At 36.4% G+C, this 27,203-nt stretch overlaps 3 protein-coding genes across 4 annotated transcripts; 1 reads left to right on the top strand and 2 right to left on the bottom strand.

The window, feature by feature from the left end:
* Positions 1–942: 942 nt before the first annotated feature.
* sell (selectin L) lies at positions 943–8,010 on the bottom strand. Of its 2 annotated transcripts, XM_088928006.1 has the most exons (10): positions 7,926–8,010; positions 7,542–7,620; positions 6,553–6,942; positions 5,486–5,590; positions 4,720–4,905; positions 3,921–4,106; positions 3,158–3,343; positions 2,834–2,923; positions 2,471–2,492; positions 943–1,982 (listed from the first exon to the last, which is right to left on the bottom strand). In XM_088928006.1, the coding sequence occupies exons 1-10, from the start codon at positions 7,941–7,943 to the stop codon at positions 1,898–1,900; spliced, it is 1,347 nt and encodes a 448-aa protein (XP_088784132.1). In that variant the 5' UTR covers positions 7,944–8,010; the 3' UTR covers positions 943–1,897. The 2 variants fall into 2 exon arrangements, with proteins under 2 accessions (XP_088784132.1, XP_088784133.1); XM_088928007.1 differs by lacking the exon at positions 7,926–8,010 and having other exon boundaries at positions 7,516–7,590.
* A 4,697-nt stretch (positions 8,011–12,707) lies between these two features.
* sele (selectin E) lies at positions 12,708–18,620 on the bottom strand. Its single transcript, XM_088928005.1, has 15 exons — positions 18,541–18,620; positions 18,095–18,173; positions 17,584–17,970; positions 17,346–17,450; positions 17,047–17,232; positions 16,465–16,650; positions 16,171–16,356; positions 15,589–15,774; positions 15,295–15,480; positions 14,867–15,052; positions 14,266–14,451; positions 14,035–14,145; positions 13,627–13,648; positions 13,446–13,519; positions 12,708–13,295 (listed from the first exon to the last, which is right to left on the bottom strand). Exons 1-14 carry the CDS (start codon positions 18,541–18,543, stop codon positions 13,462–13,464), a joined length of 2,067 nt encoding a protein of 688 aa, XP_088784131.1. The 5' UTR covers positions 18,544–18,620; the 3' UTR covers positions 12,708–13,295; positions 13,446–13,461.
* A 6,536-nt stretch (positions 18,621–25,156) lies between these two features.
* LOC148823455 (14 kDa phosphohistidine phosphatase) lies at positions 25,157–26,906 on the top strand. The gene is made up of 3 exons (XM_088928003.1): positions 25,157–25,359; positions 26,001–26,125; positions 26,503–26,906. Exons 1-3 carry the CDS (start codon positions 25,218–25,220, stop codon positions 26,593–26,595), a joined length of 360 nt encoding a protein of 119 aa, XP_088784129.1. The 5' UTR covers positions 25,157–25,217; the 3' UTR covers positions 26,596–26,906.
* Positions 26,907–27,203: the final 297 nt, after the last annotated feature.

Genomic DNA, 27,203 nt, shown 5'->3' with positions numbered 1-27,203 from the left:
GGACTGGTTTATGTTTATATAATGGTAATATTACAAAAACACTGATTTTTTTTAGGAAGGGAAAAGTCATTTCTAACCTTTATTATGATCAAGGATATTTCCAATGTTGTGTGTTTAAAAGTCAAGTACAGTATGATCATTAAACAACGTTGTATCCAAAACCCACATTAGAATGGATGGGGTGAATGGCCTACTTGTATTGGTAACCTTAATTACATTCTTATGAATAATAGCTTTTTTATGTATTTGTCTTTAATTTTTCTTTAATTCTTTAACAATGAAACCTGAATTCCAGTTATTTAACTATTAAATAACAGTCGAGAGCTTATTTTAAACCTAGACTGGGAAGCACAAATGAGCCAGACCCTACAGTTTATTTTGTTTCAATGACTGAGAGTCACTGACATATTCAACACAATGGATTTTTTTTCAGAATCTACAGTGAAAAACAAACTACAGGACACAAGTGAACACACATGAAAACTAGGTGAAAGTAGTAGTAGTAGTAGTAGTAGTAGTAGTAGTAGTAAAGAGTCTCATGGAAGATATCCAGTCATGGTGTTGAAGTTGAAAACACGGTCTCCTCCTAAAAACAGCAGGTTGAGATCTTCGGCTGAAATACTAACCACCAAACAAGACGTGTGTTGAATGGCCTCCTCTTATTTGTAGCTTTTCATATGTCTTTATTTTAGCAATTGCTATACCTTTATTTTTTGCACTATAAACAATATAATGTGTCTTATCACAAAACTCTAAGAAAAACAATTTCAATTCTTTACTGTAAAGGTTTTTATAGTATAGAAAATAGCTTCAGAAATAGAATACAATATTTTGTAACTACCGAGTGCCATGTACAGATGATTCTTAGTGATTTGTCACTCGTAATGTCATGATCAAATATTTTACAGTCATGATAAGTCATAATTTAAAGATACAGGTGCTCAGCAGTATTTTGCCATAGAAAGGCATGTTTTCTATAGGCAATTATATTTAATACGTTGCAATAACTACAGTGTGATATTAAAACATATTTAATAGAAAAGAGAAATTATAGCATTGTTATACTTGACTGCATGCAAAGGTTTGGTTTAATTCTTCCAGTGATGTTGTACACATCTACAATAGTCTTCTTTAACCCTTGTTTAACACCAGCAAGTAATAGAAAGTACTACTTAAAGCAGTAATAAAAATACATATAGCATTCATTACTAATAAGCTAAAAATTGTGAGTTCTTTATAAAGCTGCCATTCACAAGTCTCATAAAGCATGTTTTATTATTATTTACTACAATTTAGAAATTGAAAGAAAGCCCTTTTCTCATAGGAGTAATACATGAATCCAATCAAATACAAAGTGAACTGAATTAGGCTAATTCGATTGTAAAAAAAGCTTTCTACTCCAGTACTTTATTACAAATGGGCTTCAGCAATGCAATCAAGCATTATCCACAGTAAAGATGTCTGACATTGATTTCAACATGCTGCTCTTTCGGCAATCTATTCAACAGATTTCTTACAAAATACAATTTCTTGTTATACAAAGCCCTAACTTATCTTACATTATGCTTTATTCGTCATTATTTGATAAACAGTTAAAATGAAATTCTACTGACTTAATCCCCCTGTGTTGTGAAACCTGACATCTCAACGCAAGTGAAATTCGGTTACATCTTAGTATCAATGCAGCAGGCCATTATCTCACTTTGAATGTCTAATGGGATGTGAAAGTGTCAATGCCAGAAACTTCCTGTGGTAACAGATGTTCCTGAGCTTTGTGAACACCACACCCTTGCCCTGGCTTTGTACCTTACACAACAAGATATTTGTCAATACTCAAAAACGGGCAGCTCTGGTCTGGAAGTTTCTTTAGATGAGATCTATCTGAAATTTGTGTAGGTTATGCTGCAGGTCTGTCAAAGATTTCTTTCAGTTTATGTTTCTCCTCAGGAACTTCAACTTCTTCAGCACTAGCACCAATCATCCTAAAAAAAAAGAACAGTCCACATTTGAATGTTGTTTTTCGGCAGGAAAGTGAATCCTTACTTTCTTAAAGCAACTCAATTTCTCAAGTGCTTTGAGAAAAACAAAAGGCTTTGTCTGTACATAAAGAGCATAAAAAGTTTTAAATTGTATAAAAACAGTGCACTTCAAATTACATGTAATACATTAGAGTCACAGACAAATTAGATTAGAGGCCTTGGGTGTGCTGAAAAGCCATGTAAAAACCCTGTGTCATAGTGACACTGCTTACAGCCTTCTGCACTGAAAGCATTTGACAGCCTTTGCTGTCTGCATATGGCCATCTGCTGTAAAGGTGACTCAGGATGAGAAGCTAAACTCAAATGAACAAATTATTATTTTTTGCTAGTTCTTGTTCATAGCTTGCTTTACAGATCATATTTATTAATGGCCAATGAAAATTCAGATTGAGTATTTCACTGTTGTCAAAACAAAATATAAGCAAACATACCTTTTCTGAACATGCTTCCTTCCTTAAAAAAGAGTGATAAGATATGAGACACATATTGTTTTGCTCTGTATTATGCATGCAGTCATATTGTTTTATACTAAACTTGTTGGAGAAGAGAAAATACAGATTTTGAAATCATGAACTGTTTCCCCAAATTTGTTAAATCTGCCTACATGAAATTAAAACTCACGTACTACCTTCATAAGGGCTCTACAACATTCATAGTCTTTTAAAAATAAAAAAAAACATAACTACTGCTTGAGTATTCATAATGATCCCAACCCCTACCCATAATCCTTACACTGACCATTACCCTAATCTGGACTATATTGTACAGAAATATTGAGTATCAGGATTGCTTACTTTTTCTACAGTGTGTCAACAAAAGTAGTACAATACAGGAACTTGCAATAATACTGGCCCCGATGACAGCCATTATAAAATTCTCATAATCTGGAAGATTGAAAAAAACAGAGAGAATGATTGGATTTAATATTTACTGAACATACAAATTACAGTTATAAAAACATCATTCTTTCATGCTTAATTTCCTATCAGCACCATTGAAAATCAGTCTGGCTGCACAAGTAGTTAATTAAAGGAAAGAAGGTATTTAATATAGATAAATCGTAAAGGATGACACTGTAATTGTATGCATAACAGAAAGTGAAACTTTTTTTGTTTTACCTGCACATATTGGTTTTCGTCCTGTCCAGATTCCTGAGGGACCACACGTAATTGTAGTTGGCCCGAGTAATAGAAAACCGTCGATACAGTGAAATTCGCAAGTTGAGTTAAAACTGTGGTTTCCGTAGAGGCCTGAACACTGGATAACTCCATTGTCTGGATGTGACTGCAATTCACATTCCACACCTGAAATAAACCAAGGAAGGAACTTGCACTATGCATCGAACACATTAAACATTACACCTCTAACCTTCCAGTTGTTTTTGTAGAATATCACTCCTTGATTTAAAGTAGTTTATTTTAACTTGGAGGCTTCATAGTGTAACTGTTAACAAACAAAACACAACATTCAAAAAACAAAGTTTATGTACAATATTCTTAACGTTTCTTTATATTCACTGGTAGTTTTAGTAGTGTAAGACATAAAGAGACATGCTTTTCTGACATCGATACAACTTTATACTTCAAACAAAAGAAATTGTAAATCCTGTTTTACTATGACTTATCCAAGTAAACCATATAATCTTTACAATTTATTTAATGGGAAAATTCCTCTGACATTTAAATGTTGATCGCTTTGTTACATTTTCTTTATCATGAAGAAAAATTTAAAATTTTTACACATAGTTTCTGCATCTGCATTTAAACAGAGAACAACAAAAATAACATTAGCGGTTTATCTTAAAGATGGTCAGTGTACTAACCACAAAGTGGACAACTTTAGGTGGAAGATATCTGAACCAGAAATATTTTTGGGCCATACCTTTACAGACAGGGACTTCTCCTGTCCATTTCCCTGAAGAACTACACGTTATACTCTTTGACCCGTTTAAAGAGAAGCCATCAAGACATCGAAACTGACATGTTGAATTGACATTGTTGTTCCCATAATGTTCCAAGCAGTCGATATGTCCATGGGCTGGCTTAGACAGGACTCCACACTGCACAGCTGAAATTAACTCATTATCACAAAATGTTAAACTTTCTGCAGTGAGGGTAAGCTTCCCAATATGTTTTGTGTGATGAAAATGAAAAAATTGTTCCTGTACATATTCACCAAAGGATCAAGTAATAGATTTATTCCATGCTGGAAAGAAACCTGAAGAAGGCTTTGTTGTTTTCTTTCTTCTCTTTTCAGCATGGAATAAACCTATTACTTGTTCCTTTGCAGCCTATGCATGCTGACACAGCTACCCGCCTGAACTACCATAGTCACCAAAGGTTACTTTAGCGTTTGCAAGCTTCTTTTGTTTGATTTCAATGGTTTGGTTTGACTTTTGGACTTTTTGAAAACCAAAAAATGTCAAAACATTCACGGAGCAAAATGTCAAAGCTGTTTTAAAAACAGTTTTTATAATCATTTGAATATCCTCTCTCAAAATATCCATGAATAAAAATAGCCATTGATATGTGGCAACATTTTTGTCATCATGAAGGCTCTGGGTATATTGAAAGGTCATACCAGGCTCGTTAGTGGGAAATTATACACAAATCATAATGCTGTATAAGACATTGAGTATAGAAGGCAAGTCAAGTTGAAGCGTGGTCAAACAAGTTCATACCTTGGCACGTTGGTGCTGCTCCTGTCCAGTTTCCTGATGAAGTGCATGTAATACTGTTTGACCCATTTAAAGAGAAGCCATCAAGACAATGAAACTGACATGTTGAATTGAAACTGTTGCTCCCATAGGGCTCTGAACAGTTGATATATCCATGGACTGGCTTCGTCAGGGCTCCACACTGAACAGCTGTAAAGCCCATTATTGATAGTTTTTATAACAACAAATAGCAACATTTGTCTTGAAAGTGAAGTAACGCATACTGAAATACTGAAGTAAAGTGTTTCTTAAAAAGCTGTCTAGTACAAAGGGTTTAATTGATTTTCAGCTTAGTGGTAGGGTTAGTAAGTGAGTGTAATATGGTGAATACATAGTTTCAGAAGTAAGAATTTTATTAGTGCAATTTCCAGATAGGTTTATTGTTGTTTTAACTTTAATTGGACAAAGTGAAACCATACTATTGCTCTGTTTATAGTCTAGAGTCTGTTTCTGCCCAGTAATATCTACTGCAGTTTAATCTTAATAAAGTCTTTATAAAATATTTTAATCTTAATGCTGATTATATGAGGTCCCAGGTGAGAAATGACTTTTGTTAATTTTGTTATTGACAGTTTATTAATTAGCTATTAATTAACAATTGAATGTCTCAGACAGATTGGACAATGATTGGTTTAACATATGAACTATTGTGAAATTATTTTAAGATGTGAATGTTGCACAGGCGTATGAGTTAAGTATTGTATGCTAAAAAAACGGTTTTGGCTCTCACCTTGACACTGGGGTCCAATAAATCCTTCTTTGCAAATACATGTATAATTGTTAATAGTTTCTCTGCATTCACTCCGAGAGTTGCATGTCTCATTATTACAGTGAGCTGTAAAAGATCAGAATATACAGGGATCACATTTATTGACAAGCATACTCATTCTTCTATTGTACTCCAGCTGGCTTAATGGAATGTCATACTGAGCTTTTGCAAAAGTACAACATTTCAAATTCCTAGCTGCAGCAAATTACAGGCATTCAATTACAGGCATTCGGCAAAAGTAGAAGTCAATGTTGCCAATATGGCAGATGTGGAACTAGGTGTGGAACTAGGTTTAAGGGAGTTCAGCTTTTATCAAAGCACCTAGCGTAAAATATATGCAGAGGAAAGATTTTTCAATCTTTAAATCTATGCCAAAATACAATGAAGACTGACAGGGATTTGGAAGGCACAATGTGCCTCGATCATTTGATCAATGCTTCTGAAATTAACTAACATTCTATGTTTGTTTGACATCACAATTAATAATGTTGACCCAACCAGCGCTACTGCTGGCACCTGGGTTGAAAAGTAAAGTCTGGTAAAGTTTTTTCTGAATTGCATGACTTTTGAAGGTGCACAAGTGCTTTACTACAGCTACAGCTAGATTTACTGCACACACGGTCAGATTGCATTAAAAAAATGCAATTCAAATAATTTATTTCCATTTGGAAAAGAGGCTGAAGCTGTAATACATTCGGGAGTTTTTCATATTATTGTTGTCAGAGAACTCGGCTTATGTTACTCCTGATTTCTGGCATTGCCGGGACAACAGTTCTTTACAATGGTAACCGGGTTCGAATGACACAAATATCAAACTCTGTACTGATGTATTTCACAGGCTAGATCTTTTTTTATCAGATGAGGTTAAACTTGCATATTTAAAAGAAATATTGGTACCAATTCCATAACTGAAAAAGACAATGCACAGTCTTAGAAATCTAAGTTAAGTATAGAACAACTTAAAGTAAGTTGTTAAAGTTTTAAACCTTTTTCCCAATTAATTGTCCATTCTACAGTATATTGCTTACCTTTATAGCACAGTGCAAACTTTGAATGTGAACAAGGATCATCATTCCATTTCCCACCATCAGATTCTCTTTTAATGTAAATTTCCACACAGTCCTCTCCCTCCCCCTGCCTGTTATTGGGCTCATTAGAAGCCCAGTTGGAAAACTCATTAATAAGTGTTTTCTGAGTTCCAACCCATGTCCAGGTGTCATTAAGTTTCCGTATCCCAAGCCAGTAATAGTTTGGGCGTTTGACCAAGGTCTGATTAAGGTATAGGTTTTCTTCTTGGTTTTGAATTGCAACCATGTCGGTGTACTCTGTTTTGCACCAGTTTCTAGCAACTGTCCAGTTCATAGCTATTTCAGATGAGTGGTAGGTCCATCCTACTGCACCGGCAAACATTAAGAGTTCTGAAGGAAATAATAACATTTACAAAACGTGAAGAGAAGTTAAAACAAGTGATCAAAGTCTAAAGCCATGTAGAGGATTCCATACAGTATGTTTTCTGTATCAGTTTAATCAAAGTAAGGTCACATAGATAATTCCCCGTTTTCTGTATTTGTTTCATTGAAGTTTTTCTACACAGCAGAAAAGTTACTTTCTGGTTTAAAGAAATTATAACTAAGGTCTTGCACATAACAAGAAACAATGGTTTTAATAAATGTGTATAGATTTTTTACCTTCCATAGTTTCGCCTTTTCTATAATGAAATTCTTTAATAAAGATTTTAAAAATTAAATCATAGTTTTAGAGAATGCCAGTTAAAAAAGGCGAAAAAACACTGATGAACTATTTCCCTAAGTGAAGACATTTTCAGGTCATTTTCTGAAAAATTAGAAAATCAGGAATGGTAGCCTCACCTTGTCAACTATGCAAATAATTTAATATCTATTACTGGAGACCGTAAATATATAATTATATATAACTATAATTATATAATTATAAATATGTGCTATAAATATGTGCAATTATTCTATGCTCACAATCTTATTGAGATATTATTCTGTACCACAATTCAGGATGAGAAGCCACTTCAAACTCATCATCTGGAACACTGGCTTGGAAGGAAAATTTCTTCTGTGCATTTTCTGCTTAAATAGAAAAGAAGAGCCTTGAGTTAAAATTAAAGTAAGCATTCCAGTAAGTCTGAAGGCATCCTCGGAGGTATCTGGCAGTATTTGTCTAGATGTACAATAGTCAGGTGAAGGAATAACATTCCAAGCTAAATTTCCAAGGATGAAATGTTGTTTTATTTATAATGGTTTTCTGAGAAGCCTTGCAAGAAGTACAGTTCAATATGATACAATGAAAACATTATAAACATATATAATTTAATGACATTCTGATGCATAAAGCATCAAGGTTTATTTGAAGAGTGATACAAATAACTTACCTGTGTTCTTTTTTTCATGTAATGTCACTGAACATTCCTCTTTAATTGTATTCTTTTCCTGTTCTCAGCCTCAGAAATGTGAGGCTTGTCAGTGTTGCCAAAATGAATAAAATGACCAGTTGTGAGTATATATATATGTCTAACAAAACGTTCACTCCCGTTTCCTTTCTGAATTATATGCATTTGCATATAATTGCATTTTTTAAAAGAATTATGCTATCTTTGTTTTCTTTTGAAATTTGAATGCTGTACATAGAAAGAGCAAGAATGTTAATCTCTTGGCCAACCTGAACTGTTACAACACAGACACTGTACATTTATTTAAGAGTTTACTTGACAGAAAAGTAAAACTTTTTAATTTGTACTATTATAAGTTTGCATTTTATTTACATCCAGGGCATACATAAACCATGAATTAATGGTCATTTTTATTACTGTATTTTTTCTTGAACTGCACAAACTGTTATCAGTTTCTTACAATGTTCCTGCTGGAGTCTCATATCATCCCTGTGATCCAGCAACAGACTGTCACTGTTTCAGAACCCTTTACTTACAGTGACTTGGCTTCCTCTTACTTATTCTAGGTGCAGGGGGATCTGTGAGTGTGAATAATGTACAAAGAGACAGAGGACAAATATATTATTTGTTCATTAGTTTTGTTAGTCCCTGGATTATTTATACTGTATCTCTGTTAATTTGACTGTCATAATGATTTTGATATTTAATAGATTATTAATGATTTTTTGTGTCTGAAATATGATACACTAGGGATCCAGTTCTCCAGGACTGTTAGGGATTTGTGTGCCAGGAGATTATTAATAAGCTTTATTAAATTATATATTACTGCCATTTCAGAACTGCAAGAACTATGTACTGTCAGGCACAATCAAATACCAAACTGAAAATGTCATTCCCTCATCTAGACATACCCCCTCACCCATCCCCCACAGTCACACTACCCTTCAATTTTCTACCTAAGGACTAATGTTAAAAAGTCCCCCCAATGTTGCATTATTTAATGAGGGAGTAGTAGATGCTAATGGAGTTGAAAGCTCAGTGTGATACCTAGTGCTATCTAGTCAGCACCTCTCATTTCTCATTGGATTAATATCTAATTGTAAGTGATGTGGGGCGGCTGGGGGACTGGGTTCAATTTTCGGGGTGTTATCTGTGTGGAAATTGTGTGTTCTTCTCCTGTGTTCGTTTGGTTTTCATCTGGGTGCTCCGGTTTCCTCCCACAGTCCAAAGTCCTACTGGTAGGATAATTGGCTTCTGCGAAATTTGGACCTGGTGTAAGTGTGTGTTTGTCCTACAATGGATTGGCATCCTGTCCACAGTGTATCCTGCTTTGCACCTGTTAATAGCTGGGATAGTTCTCTGGCAACCCAGTATTAGACGAAGCAGTTAGAAGATGGATGTCACAAGCCAGCAGGCCAACCGAGTAGTTGGGCCCTATGCGGTGTCTTAGTTGTTGAAGATGAGCAGGTAAAAGGTAGGAGGAGAAGACTAAGAAGTCTCATATCCGAAAGGGGCTAGGCTGTAGACGTGGTCGAAGACTAAATCTGAAGTTCAATTCCGAAAAGTCTAGAGAACTAACTTGGACAAGAGGGAGAGGTAAGGAGTTCCTAAAGGAGAGACCGATACCAGTCAGTGAACAGAGGGTAACGCAGGTTTAAGTATTACGGGAGGTGGAAGGTACAGTGATTAGTGAAGTGCTGTGGTTGGTTGATGGGTCAGAACGATGTTGTTTGCTAGAAGTGCTCAGGGCTGGAGTGCAATGAGAGTGAGGACGTTTCCGCGTTGGAATCTGGTTAGTTGTGGGAGTGACAATGGATGGACGTGAGGGGTGGCAGAAAGTTTTCATGCATAACCCTAGTGGTTCAGTTCCCTAGACACTTCTGCTTCATCAAACAAATTACCTTTCCAGACATTGTCAAAGGACCTTTACCTCACACTAAATGAAAGGAAATCAAACAAATTCAACATTTCTCAGTTTGTGATTATATCAAACTACTGTAATGGGGGAAGGAGACATTGTTTAGAGGAAACTGGATGAGGAGATGTGATCTCTGACATTGTATTTTGCTGAAACAGTTGAAAAGGAGAGGAACAATGGAATGGAACACAGTAGAACATGTTTTCCAAACATTTGCAGTTATACATCTGCCAGACTGGAACATACCTATAATTAATAGTTCTGTACAAGCTTCCTTTCAGGATGTTATTCAGCATCTTGACCTATGCCAAATAGTAGCTATTGAAATGCTGAACAACAAATGAAAAACTGAAAGAGTAATTGGTCTCACGCTTGGGTATTAGTTAACTAGAGAGTGTAGTCTGTAATTTAACTTTTAAGGTGTATATTAGTTCTTTATGATCACATATTTACACTTAGAACATCATAGACTGGTTAGGTAAAGACCAGAACCACAGTGGCTCATTGGGCTAGAACTTGTCCTGGTTTCGGGAGAGTTAAGTGGACTAGAAAGCACATGACTGTCATCTGGATAAGACACTGGTCCATTGCAAGACATCATGGAGACTAAATGTGTTGTTTTGCCAGTATAATGAGTCTAATATCAGTTATTTATTACCGAGGAATTCACATTAATATGCTTTTTGGAATAACGTTCTAAAGCATTAATTTGTGTCATAGATTACACGCTTACACTAAGGTGATATGAACCTTGTTTTAACCGAGACAATTAAGTTATTGATCACACCCCTACATCAAATGAAGATTTGTAATCAATCTACTAATGTTTTATATCTATTTAGACAACTTTTGATAACATATTACTAAGCTGTTCATGGACATTTGAAACAGATGTCTAAAACTTAAGTATTACCATTCTAAATCTACAAGGTCCAAAATGAATAATATTTTGATGAAACTATTGCAGCTTACAAGGAACACCACAAGTATCTAATTGGTCTAGAAAGACAAAATATCCAGTGTATGATGCCCTCCATAAGTATTTAGACAGTGAAGTCAAAATTGCTATTTTTGCTGTACACTGTACTTATACAATTCATATTGGGGATGAAAAGGTTAATATGAGGCAAAAGCACAGAATGTTATCTTTTATTTCTTGGTATTTCTGTGCTTATATGTTGTACCCGTTTTAGTGAATGTGTAGTAATGTATAGCCTTTGCTCTTCCTTTTCTTGTCTGTCTTTGAAGTCAGTCAGCCTAAACCAACATGAAGACTAGAGAACTGTTTATGAAAGAAAAGACAAAATCAGTCAGAACCATAGCACAGAAAGAAACCTTAGTACTTAGCACTCCGTAAAGACCATGTTGGCCAAGGAAAACAACTGCAGTTGATGATAAAAAAATATCAGAGCCGTGAAGAAAAACTCTAAAACAATTATCGCTGAAATCACCAACAACCTCCCCAGGGCAGGGGTGAAGGTATCACAATCTACTGTTAGCAAAAGCTAGAATTATAAAGGCTACACCACAAGATGCAAATATCCCATTAGCACCAGTAATAGGAAGGCCAGATTGCAACTTGTTAAAATGTACAGACAGTAGAGTTCTGGAACACAATGTTATGGACAGATGAAATAAAGATAAACCTCTACTGAAGAAATGGCAAGATGTAAGTGTGGAGAAAGGATCAAACTGCAGATCCAAAGCACAGCACTTCACCTGTGGAACATGGTAGAGTTAATGTCATGGCTTGGGCATGCATGGCCCAAGCCATGGGCTTGGAGTTGGCTCACTCATCTTTATTGCTAATGTAACTAATGATTTGTAGAAGCAGAATGACTTCAGAAGTGTACTGAACCATTTTGTCTGCCTGTGTACAAGAAAATGCCTCCAGACTCATTGACCAGGTGCTCCATCGTGCAGCAAGGCAATGACCCAAAACACACCACCACACAACATAACTTAGGAGTTCATCAGAGGGAAAAAAGTGGAAAGTCTTAGATTAACCAAGTGAATCTCCCAATTTAAATCCAATCGAGCGTTTCACTTGCTAAAAAGCAGACTGAAGTCAGAAACCTCCCCAGAACAAACAGCAAGTGAAAACAGCTGCAGCAGACGCTTGGACAAACATTTCAGTAGAACTAACCAAGAGTGTCAGTGGGTCACAGGCTTGATGCAGAGATTTTGTGCAAAGGATTTGCAACCAAATACTAAGTTTTATACTACTTTAAGTCAATTGGACTCAATACTTATGCTGACCTAAAATGGGGTGTGGAACACAAAAAGTGGAATTGTTCTCTAACATTAAAACATATACAGTATGTGCAGAAATTCCCAAAAATAGAAGGTGACATTCTGTGCTTTTGCCTCATATTCATCTTTTCATCTCAAATCCGAATTGCTTGAGTAAATAGCAAAAATAGCAATTTTAACTTCACTGTCCCAATACTTATGGATGACACTTTAAATACATAGACTCTTCACACTCCCTGACAGTCAAGAGTAAATCAATAAATCCACAATGCTCAAGTATGAATACTCAAGTTCAACAGTGTTAGCTGCAATATACTCAAGTATGAATAATTAAGTTCAAGAATCTAAATTGCAATATTTTTCAATTGTTTCTTTCTGTCAATTCATGAATACAGTATATATTTCTGGTGTTTGATTTTGAGATCTTTCACTCTCTTTCTGTATACATATTATATATAACTGTGTAAATAGATTATCTCCATTAATAGATTCAAGAACAGGATTCAATACCAAATTCCAAGCGACATTTTCTATCTTCAGTAAAAAACAAGAAATGTATTTAATGCAAGCACCATTAAAGTCACAATGGGTTACGAGGTCAAAAAACATTTATTTAAATACAAAATGACATAAATAACAAGTACAGTCAGCCTTCTAAAAAGTAGTTTTCAAATATATAGGATATCATTTAAATTTATTATGAGCATATATCTTTACATATTTACAACATTCTATTTGTTACAACATTTTTTCCAAGTCTGATTCATGTACGGCAATAACAAAGTTCAGAATTTTTTAATTAATTGAGTTTACGTCTGCCTTTCCAGTATAACTGTCTCAAATCATTTGCTGGCAGCATATTACTTATTAGCGTATTACTATACAGACTGAACAGCTTTCAAGAATTAACCTGCTGTATTTCACACCTCCCTTGGGGAAGAAAAAAAAATGTTATTTCACTCTTATAGTGAAATTCTCAAGTATGAGACTATTTACATTACAGTATATCCACAGTTCACATTTTACATTTCAGATTTTCTTTAAGAAAAAAGAACTCTTGTCAGTAGAAACACTCCTGAAGAATACAACACAACACCAGTCTTAAAAACCAGTGCATCCATTTAAGCAGTTTCTCAGATTAGAGATGGCGCCATTTTCTTACATTCGATGTTTTCCAAATCCTGAAAAATACAGAGATGTTTATAGAAAATATAATGCAAGTGCAATACTTCAGTACAGAGAATATTTCACAAGAACTGGACATTTTCTATATTTAGATTTAGTCTGCCTATTGTATGAATATCTAATAGTTAGAAACTGCGTATATTTACCTGACTTAAAATAAGTCTAAATCAAGCTGTCATTGCTGCTTTTGTACGTCTGAGGATGGGGCTCTTCTGTGCTGCTGTAAAACACAAATTAGATACAACATCATTTACATGGAACACAACTGTAACTAAAAGATTGCAAACACAGATGTCAGAAAGGATCAATAATTTGAGTTGATCTTACCTGTTTAATTCAACTTGTTGGGCTGAAAAGGAACAAAAACAAAGTTTGTTAGACCCTTTTAAACAGCATCTGCAAAATGGCAATAGCCATTAAAACCAATGTTTTTTTGTATCTAGTTCCTTATATACAGTATATGAAGTTATAATAAACTGTGTAATTAAACTGATTAATGACTGGATGACCTATTTTCATTGTAAATCAGCAATTGGCCTAATTTTAGTTACATGAATGTTAAACACGTTTACAATACATTGTTTAAAATGCCTTTTTTTCTAAGATGGCTCAAATAAGAATGAGCTGCTTATAGGTCCTGGATTGGGAACAATGAATTCCTCTCACATTCATCAGACCTGGCTCTAATATTGCCAGTGGTTTGAAGTGGTTTTTGAAAATGATTGCTATGTTTACCTTTCTTCTGTAGGCGCTTCACAATCCAGGCAGCCAGTGACAGCCCACTCAGTGCAGAAACAGATCCAGCCACGCTTATAGCTGTGTAGATGCGCAGTGACTGAGGCTGTTCTGTGAGCAAAAAGGGTCTTGGTTAGTGTCACTCAAACCTCTGGGATTGAAATTCCTTTAGTTGCCAAACATTCTGAAAGTTAACAATAGGTATATATGTGGACTTTTTAAAATATGTACCATGACATGAGGGCATTTCTCCTGTCCAGGTGCCTGATGCTTCACATTTCAGCATTGCAGAGCCGTTAATAACCTGCTCGTCGCGGCAGTGAAAATGACAAACGGACATGTAAGCAAACTCCGCCTGTGGGTGCGAACAGTTCGTAAATATGCTTTCCTGCTCAGGCAGTGGGTCACATCTTACAGCTGTAACGAAAACAGAGAGATAGGTGTATTAAAGCTTCAGTCAATATTTATTTTCCATTTTGTTCAATTTTCCAACTTCGGGAAAATAAAATGTCAATTTAAGTGCCATTTCACAAAGCAGATATGTTAAGTAGATGTAAGTGAAGAAAAGTATTCTGTAGCTCTAAAATCTGTTATTACTGTTAGCCAGATAATATATAAAACTGATTAAAATTAATTATGCAAGAGCATAATACTAATGAATATTTTTGTATTAATCATTTTTGCTCGTTATATTAGTTTGGATTTTTATAGTTGTTCTGTTCAAATAGAAACACATTTTGGCCAATATTTTTTCTTTTCTTCTCTAAAGAAACAGTGGAGATTGTCTTGATTCTCTCAGCCTAACAAGCAAATCAGATGTGTGGTTTTCTACCTGTGCACACAGGTGGCTGTGCAGTCCACTGTCCAGGGCTTGTACACTGTAGGCTGTCAGCCCCTTCCAGAACAAAGCCTGGATCACAGCTGAACTGACAGGACGAGTTGTAGCCCAGACTGTCAGCAGGATCACTGCACACAACAGCTCCATGAGCCACTGTCCCTGGACCTGCACATTTAATAGCTGACCGAGAAAGTATGAGAGAGAACATAGTTATTTATGTGCTGACCATATAGTTCACAACTCAGAATGCTCATTGCTTTATTAATCCTTTGTCAATCAATAACTTCCCATTGAGCCAGAAATATTATGTCTGAGTTTTAGTTAATGGGCAGAAGAATGAGGGGTCATGTTTAAAGAAAAGCATATGCATACAGTTTTCTCAACTCTAGTTATGGTTTGATTAAAGCAATTTGGATCATTACCTTCACAGTGCGGGGCCTCTGCTGTCCATTGTGTGGATGCAGTACACATGATCGTGGGGGATCCCTTTAACACGAACCCCTCCGCACAGCTGAACTGGCAGAGGGAGCTGTAGCTGAACTCCCCGTTCGGGTGAGAGCAGGTCATATTGCCATTGCTGGGCTCTTCCAGTCTGCTGCACTGCACAGCTGTAGTGATAAAAGACAAGGTTACGATGCAACGATGTGAAGCCAGCACTTCCATGACATTCTGTTTTTGTTTTCGGGACATTTAAAAAACTTGTCAAAGTGAAATACCTTCACATTGTGGTTGACTGTCATTCCATTGTCCAGATGCTGTGCAGGCAAGTGTGTCTGAGCTAGTGAGCCTGTAGCCTTTCTCACAGGCAAACTCACAAGCACTTCCAAAGCTGAAATTGCCAAGAGGATGCACACAATTCATCGAGCCCTTTGAAGGGATCGCTAGTGCACCACATTGAACAGCTGAAAAACAAGAGCAAGACGATTTAATAAATGGGGCACAGGCATTTATTGTGAAAAAAAATGGGGATTATAATTTGCTCTGATGAATGATCAATGATTTTACTGTTCTGTCACTACATAAATTTAAGCAAACATTAATTATAGGAAAGTAAAGCAATATATCAGTATCAAAATATCCGTATTGTTGAGAAAACTGACAGCAATATTTGTAAATTACATACTTCACACTCAAATTTATATTAATTTATTTCAGCACCATTGTTATTGAAAGAAAACAGTCTGTACGGTGCAGGATGGCAGGCAGGAAGGATAACATCAAGATTGTGAAGCTAACTCTTACTTAAAAAATACAGCCCCTTTATTAAGAATGTAAAATGAATATTTACGAAGACATACCTTTACAGACGGGTGGATCTGAGGACCACTGCTTGGAAGCAGTGCAGTGGATAGTTGTGGTAGCGTTTGGTCTATATCCATTTTCACAGCCAAATTCACAAGTTGATTTATAGAAGAAATTTCCAAAAGGATGGGAGCAATTGATAAACCCATTGCTGGGCTCTTCCAGTCTGCTGCACTGCACAGCTGTAGTGATAAGAGACAAGGTTACGATGCAACAATGTGAAGCCAGCACTTCCATGACATTCTGTTTTTGTTTTCGGGACATTTAAAAAACTTGTCAAAGTGAGATACCTTCACATTGTGGTTGACTGTCATTCCATTGTCCAGATGCTGTGCAGGCAAGTGTGTCTGAGCTAGTGAGCCTGTAGCCTTTCTCACAGGCAAACTCACAAGCACTTCCAAAGCTGAAATTGCCAAGAGGATGCACACAATTCATCGAGCCCTTTGAAGGGATCGCTAGTGCACCACATTGAACAGCTGAAAAACAAGAGCAAGACGATTTAATAAATGGGGCACAGGCATTTATTGTGAAAAAAAATGGGGATTATAATTTGCTCTGATGAATGATCAATGATTTTACTGTTCTGTCACTACATAAATTTAAGCAAACATTAATTATAGGAAAGTAAAGCAATATATCAGTATCAAAATATCCGTATTGTTGAGAAAACTGACAGCAATATTTGTAAATTACATACTTCACACTCAAATTTATATTAATTTATTTCAGCACCATTGTTATTGAAAGAAAACAGTCTGTACGGTGCAGGATGGCAGGCAGGAAGGATAATATCAAGATTGTGAAGCTAACTCTTACTTAAAAAATACAGCCCCTTTATTAAGAATGTAAAATTAATATTTACGGAGACATACCTTTACAGACGGGTGGATCTGAGGACCACTGCTTGGAAGCAGTGCAGTGGATAGTTGTGGTAGCGTTTGGTCTATATCCATTTTCACAGCCAAATTCACAAGTTGATTTATAGAAGAAATTTCCAAAAGGATGGGAGCAATTGATAAACCCATTGCTGGGGCTCTGCACGCTGTCACAGGCAACAGCTGAAAGAACAGAAATTTTGAAAGCAGGAACATTATTGACATTATTCACAGGACTTTTGAAAGAGCGTTGCAAGAAACACAACACAACGTCACAATCAAAATTCAACACCTACCATGTTCGCATTTTTCTCCATAGAATCCGTCATAGCATTTGCAGGTGTGGTTATTTATTGTTTCAATGCATTCCCCATTGGCACATGAAAAGGGCTGGCATGATGCTAGAAAACAATGAAAACAGTTTAGTTTCCTTAAGTCTCATTTCAGTGTATTTGCTTTAGTCACACACGAGCAATGCAGACCTTCACTTCTGTTTGAATGGCACTGCTCAGGCCGACTTCAGTTTCAACATACCTGTATAGCACAAAGCAGTTTTGCTCCGTTTGCAGTCTTCATCATTCCATTTCCCCTCATCTTTCTCTCTTTTGATGTAGATTTCCACACAGTCCTCGGCAGTCTTCTTATTGTTGGGTTCTCCTTTGGCCCAGTTCTCAGCTTCTGTGGTAAGTGTCTTGTTGGTTCCAACCCAGGTCCAAACTCCCTCTCTTTTCCGAATCCCGATCCAGTAATATTTCTTTTGCTTTGGCAGAACTTCATTCAAGTATTCAATTTCTGCCTTATTCTGGATGGCAACCATATCGGTGTAATGCGTTTGGCACCATTCCCTGGCACTGTTCCAATCCATAACTTCACTGGAGTAGTTGTAGGACCAGCTATCAACACATCCCCAGATGGAGAGCTCTAAAAACAAAAACAGCATGACAGTTTGAAGAAAAACAAGTGGCACAGTGATTATCAAGGTACATAATGGAGAGAAGTGGATTTAAAAAACATTTACCCATTTTTAGGGTAAACATTTTCTTACCATGACATATTAAGCTCAAAAAGAACAAGGTAGTAAAAGCCTTGGGGGTCTCAAACTGCTGTTTCCCAGTAAGAAAATCCTGTAGAAAAATAAAAAGTAACCATTTAATGACATTCCGTAGAAAATGTGAAAACTGCTCTTAATAATCAACTGTTTTGAAGTAGGTTCGTGCTTTAATTTGTGTGAATTAAAATGTAGACATAGTGAGCCTTTCTTTTTAATTACTTTATTTTGATAAAGTCTAATAAAATAATATATAATCTAATAATACGTTACTGCTAGCTTCATAAGCTAAAATCAGAACTAGAAAAGCTTCCCTGTGTAAAAATATAAATCCTCATTTTAACATAAAAACTTAATAAGAGAGAAGAAATCGATGGGAAAATTAATTAGTAGTAAGAAATGCAAATGCATTTTTCACATAATTGCCTTTCCCTTTTGCTTACCATGGTAAACTGGAAGGTCTGTTTGATGGATCAGCGTTGCAGAATTGATCTTTTCGTGTCTTAATAGAAAATCAGCTAGTGTTCTTCACTGACATGCTGCAGGTATATATATGGTATGTTGACAGCCATTTCCACTGTTTCCCAGAAGTTTCTGTGACGCTGTAATGGTCAGCTTTGGAATTTCCCTCACAGGAAATTGTTTTCCCTCTGCTTGGATTCTTTACAAAGGCATTGTTATCTAGCACTGAGCAGAAGTGTTCATTTAGAAGACCAGTTGCAGAAGACAAGGAAATGCAGTCAAGTTCTGTTCAAGAAACCCTGTTTAGCAGTTTTCTTGTTATAATAATCCCAGGAGAGCTCATGTGATTTCCTTTTTTGTACAAGACAGATAGATAAATAAGTAAATAGCAAATAATTTGAGATAAACATTGTCTTGAGCTAAAGATTTTATTTCTTCATGCTAGCTAATGAAGTGAATATACAAGTAAAAATAGTGTAGCGGTCTTAGCCCAATTTATTTTTATATCTCTTTTGCATATGCTATACAGTGCCTTTCCAAACTATTGGGAAATGTTGTGTCCTTATAAAGACACATTTTTCCAAACTAGTGAAAATGAGTCTGCGCATGGTCCCATGACAGCTGAGAATTGTAAAGTAGTAGCAGACCAGACCTTTTTTCCCAATGTGAAGTCAGTTCCCTTAAAAGGAACAGAGTGGTTCCATATCTCCATGGACCTTTGTGAGGTTTGCCACTTTAAACTAAATAGATTGACACTAGAAACTTTTAATTCCATCTACAGTAGAATGGAGAAATGTCTCTCGACATTTGCAAGCACTCAGTGCAGTGAGCCATTCCCAAATTTGCGTATAACCTAGTCCACCCCTATACCTTCACATAATGTGCCTTTTATGATAATTAAAGTACTAATGCATTGGATACAAGTAAATTAAAATAACATTGATCAATTAAAACAGCCACAGTAATCACAAACCTATAGTAACCATTTAAAATAAACAACATGAATGTGGACGCCTGCACTTTCACTCCCAGACATTTCCCTACTCTGTGATGAGCACGCCCTATTGTAATGAAAATAAAACTGTCAGTAAGCTTGTAAAGTAGTCTCCAGCCTGTCATGCCTGATGCCATGGCCAAAGAACTATGAGCATTTGTTACTATACAAAAACAAGGTGATGTAGAGATGCAGATGCTCGATAGTGGGTACCTGGACAAGAGGCAGGGATGGGGCTCACTCACCAGCTAGATTCGTCTCATGATCCTGGTCTGTCGTGCCACTAATTTGAATGCTGCACTTAACAACTTTCTGCTTGGTTTCTCCCCGTTCTGCTCTTCGTCTATCCAAGACCCAGTCAACAAAACCGAAACATCAATAAGCAAATCTGTGAATGTTAAATTTGCAGATGCTGAGACCCTATGGTATTCATCTTCAGCTGTGGATTCTAGAATATTATATAATGATTCTTCAATAATTTCTCCTGACTCTTTGCTACTTGGACAAGAAGGTGTATAATACCCAAACAAGCACAGAAGAAACCAAAAAGAGGACATTTTATTAAAGAGTGTATTAAGTAGAAAATGATGGCATGACTTGATGCAGATCATTAATCTGTCTCCACTGTTAGTCTTTGTTGAAGGTGGACCAAACAAGTTTTACAGTGAGTGTTTGCAGAACTTACATTTTCTTGACTTTCACAACCATTTTCCCCTTCAAATTATGAGCTGAAAAACAGAATGAAAGGACTTTATTCACATTAATGAAGCAATACATTGTGACTGAGAATTTAGATTCCCTTCTGTTCGTATGCAGGTTTGCATTCAGGAATTCTGGGGCATGGAAAAAATAATTAGGGAAGGACCACCGTGTAGCAGCTAGCGAAACAGCTAGCACACATTAACCAGATTATTCTTTTAAATCTGACATTTACAGCATTATTTAGATATATATAAAAACATTCTGGTGGAACAGCAGAGGTGTGGCCAGATCAGGGCGGTAGACTCCAACAGAGCCTTGCAAACCCCAACCCTAAATACTGGTATTTAATGGCAATTCTTAGGGTCCCACTTTGGGGATAGAGGGAGTTTATCCCAGAGAAGAGGTAATAGGCTAGTAGTGGGAAAAGATGTGGCACTTTGTAATATGCAGGTGTATTGTATTTCCCAGTTGTTTCCCTTAACGAAAAATAAGACCATAATTAGATAAATGCCATTTAGAATATTAAATACAGTGTATTAGAATACATTACAAATACTACAATGACTTGAAAATCCAGATGGATTCAATCAATTTTGCAATCAAGTAAAATCAAGATTTTGAAACTGTTTAATTACTCGATTGTGTTTTATTACTGATTGTGCTTTCGGTGGAACTTTAATTCTCCTTTATGGATTCTAATAGAGCCAAGAACCTGGAGATGTCACTCCCATTCAGGATAGCTGTGCATAATAAAAAGGGATCGTAACTCAATCACCACACACGTTACCCCACAATCAATATCAGTGTTCTAGTATTGAAAATTATATATATATATTTCATATATATATTTCAGTTGTGAAGATGTCATAACCAAATAATATTTTTAGACAGATGTCAGACGGGAATTTAATCCAGTAATCTCACTGCTCATTACAGGAAAGGAAATGACCAGACAAAGTTTATACAACCAAACTGGCGCCTTTCCTACAACACAATATCAGAGAAATTCCACTACGTCTGCTGGGCTGAAAGTCTCTACATATATTTCCTGGAACACACTTCGAATTACTCTATACACACGCTATAAGCAAAATCTTAAACGTTTGTATAGTAAAAAATATTTAGTACAATAGGTATATTTTATGCCACTAACTCAACACATTCTCTTTTTAAAAATTGGACCTTAATGTGCACCTTCAACTGTATCAAACTGTGTGTTATCATCTTGATGCAGAGCCAAGGCTTAGGTGAAACCTTTGGAAATTGAGAAAGGAAGCCTGTGAAACTCTTAATGTAGAGTATAATTATATTATAATGTCTGAAGACGAGAAGGATAAGTGATTTACCGTTATAACTTTGTACTAGGAAAACACCTCATATAAATAGGAAATCCAGAGAGCTTTTTGCATGCGAGCCAAAGGAAAACTGCTTAATACTGTCACACACTTCACTGATAAAGTTTTGATTAAAAAAACAATAAAAAAATAGTCAGCCCAAGAAATGACACCTTGTTTTAAATCTGGTTTATCCCAATGGGTGAAGGAAAAAAATAATTAATTAAAAAAACAATTTTCTTTCAAATAACAGAATGCTGAACACAATGAGTCCATCAAACAAAGGAGAAGATACAGGAAACAATTCTTTCAATGTCACAGCGATGATAACAAACATCCCATTTCGCTTTCTTGAAAGATAACACTTCAGTGTAGTTGTATTTAAAAATCCATTAATCAAAATATATTATGTTCCCAAGAATTTATTACAGTACATCTAAACTGTATTCACACTGTTCTGGTTAATCAGAGTTAAGGTTTATATAATCTCGGCCAACAAACTCACAAAAGTGACACAATAAGTAAGACTTAACCCGATCAGTGTGTTTAATCATCGAGTGATGACGAAAAATAAAGAGGAAATAAAGCTGAGATAGAGATGAAACAGCTATGGAATGAAGCAGAAATAAATATGAATGGAATAAAGATGGAATTATACCTTCTGCTCTGAAAGAATATAAGTGAGAAAAAATATTTGAAAATAAATTAGACGTTTTTTATACATTGTCAAATGCCAGAAAGATCTAAATTCACATGGTCAACAAACAAAAGTGGCATAAGGGAGACTAGGTTTGGAACAAGGTAGAGAACTTTCTTTCTTTAAATAAAGAGCTACAAATGCACTATAAACTAATTGAAAAACAAAATCAAATGGAAAACATACAAATCTCGTAAATTCTTGGGACCAATACAGAGCAAAACATATAAGGGTAGTCTATGAATGGATTCTAAGAGCCCCACAGAACAACCACAATTCAGCCAACCCAGAGACTACAATAAGTAGGGACTATGCTTACTCAGGACTAAGACTTCGCTGTACTTTACTACATTTGACCGTGGAAACACCATATAGACACGTTTACAATAGTGCGCTATTGCACTCCTGGTGCAAAATGTTAGTGAAGTTTCGCATGCAAGACTCCTTCAGTAAATGTGCCAAGGTAAACGCTGTAAAGGCAATGGCTGACGTGCCTTTACTGCCTGTCAGCAAGTTCCACCAAACAGACCCTTTGAAAGATGTAAACAACTCTTTCCTACTTTCTTTTGCAGTGCGGATATTACTAATTTTAGCACTGAGTGGGTTTAAATACAGTAGTTGTGCCTCGGTGGAGCCTCAGAAACATTTGAAGTTCTGATTTCCACAAAGGAAATAATAAAGACACGAGGGTGTTAGTCACACTGTTGCCATTCTAAAAGTACAGCCTAGCTAGTTACTGTTAATTCCAGCTGAAATCATTTCACTTTATCTGCACGGTCATTTGTCCATTGTTCTCTTCTATATCACCAAAATAAACGTTTCGATTAATTAGTCATACACATTTTGGATTTTCCCGACTCAGGAAATGTCTGCAGGGGGAGAAGCTAGCTGTTAACACAGCTTCTGCCTGGGGCCTGCACTGCAGATACACCTTGATCAAACAATGGTTTGCCAGTCAATCAGCAAATTAGGTTTTTTTTAAATTAAATGAGGCAACATTTCAAGGTGAGCGTTGTCTCTAGGTGCTTCCTTTTAGAAAAAACACCAACAAAGCACAGTTAAGGTACAGAAAAGCTTTAGAGAAAGCACAGGAAGGTCTCAAACCACAGATGAAAGACTCAACATAATGTATTTTTACAGGAAGCTTCTACGTTTTCAAGAACCTAAGCATTTTTAAGCACCCTAAAAACACAGGATGGTGTACAAACTGGATAAACAAACACCAATCAGAAAGAAAAACATTTTAAAAGAGGAAAGTCCGAGCAAATGATTTCCTTCCTAAAACACGAGATAACTCGACATTAAATGTATATGCAACTTATTTATGTAAAAAAAGACTCTTACAGTGTCATTATCAGCCAGATGGGTCATTAAAGTAAAATAAACAACATTATGAGAAGGCAAATAGAGCAAACAATGAAGGTGTCTTTAAACCATACAGTTTTAGCAATCCTAACTCTTCACAGAGATATTGGGTATTTAAGTACTCTGAACCTTTCGCTGATGCCTGCTCTCTTACTGTATGTCAACTTACATTCTTTACCCTGTAATTTCACCAAACTGTGATATCTAAGCAGCTAAACGTCTTATAAATTGGATTATTTGCTTGTAAACGTGACACACAACAGCAGAAAATTGCTCAGCTTGTACTGTAGCACCACATACAATTGTTTTTACCAAATAAGGGTGACGTCATAACAGAACAGCTGTTATATAATAGTGCGTTATGAGGCTAAGTCTGCTATGAAATAATTCTTTATTGCAATATTCCCATATATTAATTCAAACAATGCTTTACATCTCTACAGGTTTCATCCATCCATTTTCTAACCAAGTCTTCCAATTCAGAGACACGGGGGAGCTGGAGCCTATCCCAGCAAGCAACGGGCGGAAGGCAGGGTACACCCTGGACAGGACGCCAGTCCATCGCAGGGCAGGCACACACAGACTCACACCAGAGCCAGTATTCCCAGAAGCCAATTAACCTACCAGTATGTTTTGGACTGGGGGGAGAGAAACCATAGCACCCAGAAGAGACCCACACAAACATGGGGAGGACATAAAAACTCGACGCAGGTAGCACCTCAGGTCTGGAATTGAACCCGGGGCTCCAGAGCTGTGGTTTAGCAATGCGTCACTATGCCGCTAGATCTCTACGCGGTTTTTTTTTTACCAATATTTTTTCTTTAAGAAAAATAATAAATACGCTGTAGATCTTTGCACGACATGTTTATCGTTGGTGATCTTGCAAAAACTCTAATTTCTAAAAAAAGACTTGTAGAAAACTGGCCAACCTCACAACAAACATGACCTCCAAAGGCCTCTTAACTGCACCTTATTGTTGTACAAAGGGAAATGTTGAACTTCGCAGTATAGAGAGAACAGCATATGCAGAGATTTTCCTCTGGGACAGCGGAACTGATTACACAGCAGGTACAACTAAAAAGATGTGCAACAACAGGAAAAGAAGGGTAATATAAATGCCAGCTGACAAAGCAGACTTGGTGAAGTACTGTACGCCGCTCAACAGTGATTGAAGGATAGGGTGGTCATTGATCAACAACGGATTGGTTTAACTGTGCCTGATACTCCAGTGTGGTGTTAAATCGCCTAGCGCAAGCTACGTTTTTACTTTAAATCAAATTAAAAGTATACTGAAATATGACTTTATGAAGCACTTTGGGATAGTAAGACGATGTAAAGACTATATTATATGGCGGGAAATCTTACTGATTGGGGTTAGTGGATTTGCACAGTCTGACAATTTGACTCGTGATTGCTACAGTATGAACTTAAATAACTGTGTCGCTTTAAAGTTCATCCGTCACAAACACTTGTTTTCCACGTATGACGAAGCTCCACCCAGAATACCAAAAAAAAATTGCCAACAGAGAAGCAGTAGTGTGCTGGCTATCAGAACCGGAGAAGGCCATGGCTGATTTGTTGAGTAAAGTCTCTGATGTTGAAATAGACCCCGACGGAGTGTTTAAATACATTCTGGTGAGGGTGAAAACGAAAGATGGGTCTCAGCACAAAGATATAGTGAGAGGCACGGCGAGTGCCGAGTTCCACAGTAAGTTCAGCTCGCTGGATGAGGTTACCTAAATAATTCGAACGATTTACACGCCTCCATAAGTCCAGTGTTTGCAAGTGCTGGAGAATAAAGATTGGTTTTATGTAGCGTTAAGGTTATTATATGTGAAATATTTAAAAATATAGTGTCTTTCAGGAAGGAAAACTAAACGTTTTAAAAATAAAATGTGCCTACTCGCATGTTCTATTTTTAAATACCAAACGTAGCTTGCTTGAAAAGCAGCTTCGTGACACAGGCATTTGATTGTAAAGTATAACGAGATTGCCCCGATATATAGATATAAAGGGGGTGTACCTGATACAAGAAATGTTGCATTTAGAACATTTTTTATCAAGTTATGATTATGAATTTTTCATTTTTTTCCCCTTTGTCCTAAACGTACACTATGCACTGTTTTAGTCATATGAGGTTGCGAGGTTTGGTCATGTTCTGTATTCGTTTGTGATGAGTAATCTTTAAATATTGAAATTAATTACATTTTAATTCGAAATTAAAGAAAGAAAATCATAAGGGGTGCAAACGTCACCGAGACCAACATCGTTGGCCGACCACCACATGACCATTACTGGACCGAGATCGTACGCATGACCTAGACACCCAGTTCTTTTCTTTCCTCACAGATCACATATTTGAGAAGGTAAATCCTGAGATGGAAAATTTAGGAATGGAATGCAGCTGTCTGGGAGGAGGGAAGGTCGAACACAACAGTAAAGAGAAGAAAATCAGGGTGTTCGGTCTTTCCACCGTAAGTTCCACCTCAACCCTTCCATTTGGACCCTGAAGTTTCATGTGCGGTCATAAAAGGGGCACTACTAAGTATTCTTAATAAAAATACTGCTTGTGAATAGTTGAAACCCGCGATGGACTGGCGACCCGTTCAGGGTGTAGTCCTGTTTCAAACTCTGTGTTTCCAGGATAGGCTCTGGGGTTACTGCAATTCTTTCCAGGAATAAACGGCATTCTGATAATGGCTGAACAGTAATTGTTTTCTTTGAAAGCATGCAGTCGCAATTCCTTTAACGATCTGAAGACAGTTGGCAGAAAATGCTCATTCATTTATGCGGTCTTGGCTGGTGTAAAGACGCTTTTCCTTAGATATACGAAACTTTGTTTTTCTTTCAGGGTTATGGAAAAGCTGATCACTCCTTGACGGTTGAGAAATTGAAGGCTGTCTTCAAAGACTATGAAATAACCTGGTCTGATGATAAGAAATAGATTAAAAAAAATATACATAATAAAATATTAAGAATTGCACTAAACATATATCCCACTGTTTATATAACAGACATTATTTTCCCATGTGTAAATAAACTTGAGTGTCAGTGTTAGATGAATTATGATGTGCGGTATGATATCTTTAAAGCTAATAAAAATGATTCATACTACATGGTAAATTTTACCCTAAAAGTAAAAAATGTACCCTTTTCCTTCATTACCAAGTTGAAGTCCTGTTTATCTGTATTGGATTCAAGAAGACAATCAAGTATTTGGATATGATTTAAGACTGAAAAATAAATCAGTTCAAACAGCTCTGTTGTCCCCCTTGGCTGTTTTTAATGATAGTCATGTCGCTCGTACTGTAAGCAACCAGGCAGGAAACAAAACATTGAAAGAGATGAGAAATGAAAAGGGATCGTTTGAGAGAGGAGACCATCTGACCCATAATTATTTGGTTGCTAATAGGTGTCTGATTGAAGGATCCCTCCCAGTCCTTTCTTGTAGGGAAGCCTAGTGTGTCAGCTTCAATAAGATGACTGAGCAGCATGTTTCAGACTCCTACAATACTAAATGTAAGGACATTACTCTTAATAGTCTTAAATGCA

This window comes from Atractosteus spatula, chromosome 11 (genome assembly GCF_055471065.1).
Source record: "Atractosteus spatula isolate fAtrSpa1 chromosome 11, fAtrSpa1.hap1, whole genome shotgun sequence".
Lineage (NCBI taxonomy): Eukaryota > Metazoa > Chordata > Actinopteri > Semionotiformes > Lepisosteidae > Atractosteus > Atractosteus spatula.
The sequence above is the reverse complement of the archived record's forward strand: the minus strand, read 5'-3'. Positions and strand labels throughout refer to the sequence as shown.